At 62.9% G+C, this 3,122-nt stretch overlaps 1 protein-coding gene across 2 annotated transcripts in view; it reads right to left on the bottom strand.

Moving 5' to 3' along the window:
• The window catches only part of JPH4 (junctophilin 4), a 10,128-nt gene extending 8,371 nt beyond the window's left edge, over window positions 1–1,757 (bottom strand). The window contains exons 1-2 of one of the 2 annotated variants that reach the window (XM_023763699.1): window positions 1,360–1,757; window positions 291–840 (exon numbers count right to left, since the gene is read on the bottom strand). In XM_023763699.1, coding sequence (XP_023619467.1) covers window positions 291–669 — 379 coding nt within the window. In that variant the 5' untranslated portion in view covers window positions 670–840; window positions 1,360–1,757. Of the gene's footprint in view, window positions 1–290; window positions 841–1,359 lie in introns of those variants that run through there. The other variant, XM_023763698.1, reaches the window with a different exon arrangement.
• Window positions 1,758–3,122: the final 1,365 nt, after the last annotated feature.

Raw genomic sequence — 3,122 nt, 5'->3', positions numbered from 1 at the left:
GGGCGGGGGAGAGCGAGGAACAGGTAGACTGGGGAGAGGGAAAAGCAGGCAGGGGGCTGACAAACGAGTAAGGCATGCGCCATCGGGGCAGGAGAGGGCAGGGAGATGGGCGCAGGAGTGCATGTCGATGGGGATGGGGATGGGGATGGGGATGGGGATGGGGATGGAGATGGGGAAAGAGCAGGGCGTGGGGGTGGGGGAGCTATGGCAGGGAAAGGCATACGCGGGCCAGCCCGACTGGGAGGCGCGGACGAGCAGACAGACAGCAGGGGCAGGGGCCGGGCCCGCACCTCCGTCGGAGTAGGTCTCGGTGCCGTAGCCGTCCTGGAAGCCGTCCTTCCAGAGCCCGGCGTAGCGCAGGCCGGACGCGCTCTCCCACACGCCGCTGCGCCCCTTCAGCCCGCCCAGCCACTCGCCGCGGTACGTCCAGCGGCTCTTGCGCTCCACGCCCAGCCCTTCACGCTTGCCCTGCTGCCAGTGGCCCTGGTAGCTGTGTCCGCCGGGCCCCGTGAAGACGCCCAGTGACTCGAAGCCGTGCGCCCAGCAGCCGCTGTACTCGCCCTGGGCGCCGGGCCCGGTGCACACGCCGTAGCCATGTGCCCGCCCCGCCTCCCAGCCCCCCACGTAGCAGCCCCCGTCGTCAAAGTCGAACTTGCCCCCGGGGGACATGCATGTAGTTGGCGCGGCCTCAGCCCCCCGGCGGCTCAGCGCATCCTGGGGCTGGAGAGCCGGCTGGGGGCCTGGGAGCCGGGCGAGGCCTGGGGGCGGGGGCAGTTAGACTGGGGCCGGGCGGGGGGGCCCCAGCGCGGGCTGGCAGGGCCGGACCCTCATCCTGAGTGGCTGCGGAGAAAGAGGGGGGGGGGGAGGTGATGAGCGAGGCCCCTCCTCTTTGCCCGCGGCTCCCTGGCCCAATGGCTCGGGGGCATTAGCACCGCCCTCCAACCCCCCACCTTCGGTAGCATCTTACAGCAGCTCTAAGCGTTGGAGGCACGGGGGCTCCCTCGCCTCTCTATTCTTGTAGAGGACCCCTCCCAGGACTTTGGGTCCCAACCCCAAGCGGGAGTCCCACTTCTCCAATCTAGACCCCCAACGTGTCCAGTGCGGATGGCAGTTTTGGGGAGGAGGGTCCTGAGGGGGGGCTGGGCAGAGTCTGAGGCCCTACGCTGACTTGGCTGCTGTCAGGACCTATCTGTCTCGGTTCTCCGGCTTCCCAGGCAAAGGGGGAAATGTAGCGGAGGAGATCTGAGCAAGGTGGGCAGAGGGTTTGGTGGGGAAAGGATAGGGATGGGGAGGCTCTGCGGGGCAGACGCGAGGGTGGGGGTGGGCAGGCAGGCAGGAGGGAGTGGGTAGGTTACTCACCATGTGGGCTGGGGCTCAGGCTGCCTCCCAGGCGCGGCGTCCATGGCTGGAGACCTCCACGCCGACCTCGCCGGGCAAACCAAGCCCCCTCCCCTTCCGGAGAGGCTGCTCCAACCCAGAGAGCAAAGGTGGGGGAGCCCAGCTGGAAGACCAGGCGGGGTGTGTGTGTGTGTGTGGGGGGGGGGTGAGGTAGTGGCGAGGGAAGGGGGGAGAACAGTGTAGGGGAAAAATTCTGCCTCGGATGGAGATAGGGAAGGGGAGCTGGGAGCTGGGAGCTGGGAGCTGGGTGGGAAGGGAGAGGGGGCTACGAAGAAGGGGTGTTTTTATTATGTTTTTTTCTTCTTATGGTTGGGAGAGGGAAAAAATATCAAAATTCCGATTCCATCCCAGCACAAATCAATGTTTGCTCCATCCCAGCATCACGGGGGAGGCTGGGCCAGGCAGATTTAAAGGGGCAGGGAGAAGAGAGGCGAGGCGAGGGTGGGGAGAGGAGATAGAAGAAGAGACAGTGGCGACGACAGCGGTGGTAGGAGATGCACAGGCAGAAAAGGATGGCTGCCTGATAAACCTGCCGCGGGAGGGGGCATGTAGACCCTAGGATGAGAGGCACAGAGACCCCCACGGTGGGAAAACCCCCTGGGATTCTGGCAGGCGGTGGGGCGAGGCCGAAGGGAGGGGAGAGGAGTAAGGGGGAGGAGACTAGCTGGAGATGGGGAGGCTGGGGGGAGGCCGAAGCCTGGCGGGGGAGGAGAGATGCTGGCAGGGCTCGGAGAGGGCCAGAGGAATACAAAGAGAGAGGTGCAGGGGTGAGAGCTGAAGAGGGAGATACTGGCGGAGAGAGAGGAAGGGAGGGAGACCCATTCTGGGGCTGGTGAAGGATGGCAAGGAGGAGAGAAGCGGGGGAGGAGAAGAAGGAGGGAGAAAAAGAAAAATTTACATATATATATATATATATATATATATATAGAGAGAGAGAGAGAGAGAGAGAGAGAGAGAGCGCGCAATAAGGGTTGTGAAGGGAGAGGGAAAGCGCTGCAGGGAAGGGCGGATGGGGAAGCATAGAACCCAGCAGGAAGAGTCTGAGCAGAGGCTGGAGGGCTGGCAGTGGTGGTGTGGGGCTCTGGGGAGAAGGCTGAACCTGCCAGCTGCTTGGACTGAAGCCAGGAAACCATTGATGTCTGTGTCCACCAAGTCCACTGTCCTCCCTAAGAAACCACTGCAGGGGGGCCAGGGGGCTCCCCCACAGCACTTGCTGGGGAAACTTGAAATGGGGCCCTGCCAGGAAGCCTGGCTCCACCAGTGCTTTTCCAGACCTCGACGTTCCTCACCCCCACCAGCTACTTCTCCTGGGTAGTCCCTCCGAAGGGGGAGGGCTGGCACGAGAGAGTATTGTTTTTGAATGGGGAACAGGGGGTCACGCTTGGTGGTGCCTTGAAGGTACTGGGGCTTCGCAAACCTAGAGGCAAAGGCACGTAGGCATGTTTGGGTGGGCCCTTACTGACGCGAGGTCCCCTGCAGCCTACGACCCCTCCCCGACCACTTTCCAGAGGGGTGGTGCATGGCGGGCCTCACTGTTTACAGCTGGAATAGGCACATGCTGTCTTCCCTGCCCCCTTGGCTGACTTAGATGCTGTCCAGTTACACCCAACCGCATACATAGTCAAGCGCACTCAATTGCCTTTATTTTCATACAAGGTCACCCCATCATTTTACAGAGAAGAGAACTGAGGCCCAGAGGGGGAAGTCACTCCTCGGAGGTCACA

Source organism: Myotis lucifugus, unplaced genomic scaffold, assembly GCF_000147115.1.
Source record: "Myotis lucifugus unplaced genomic scaffold, Myoluc2.0 scaffold_297, whole genome shotgun sequence".
In the NCBI taxonomy this organism is placed as follows: Eukaryota; Metazoa; Chordata; class Mammalia; order Chiroptera; family Vespertilionidae; genus Myotis; species Myotis lucifugus.
The sequence above is the reverse complement of the archived record's forward strand: the minus strand, read 5'-3'. Positions and strand labels throughout refer to the sequence as shown.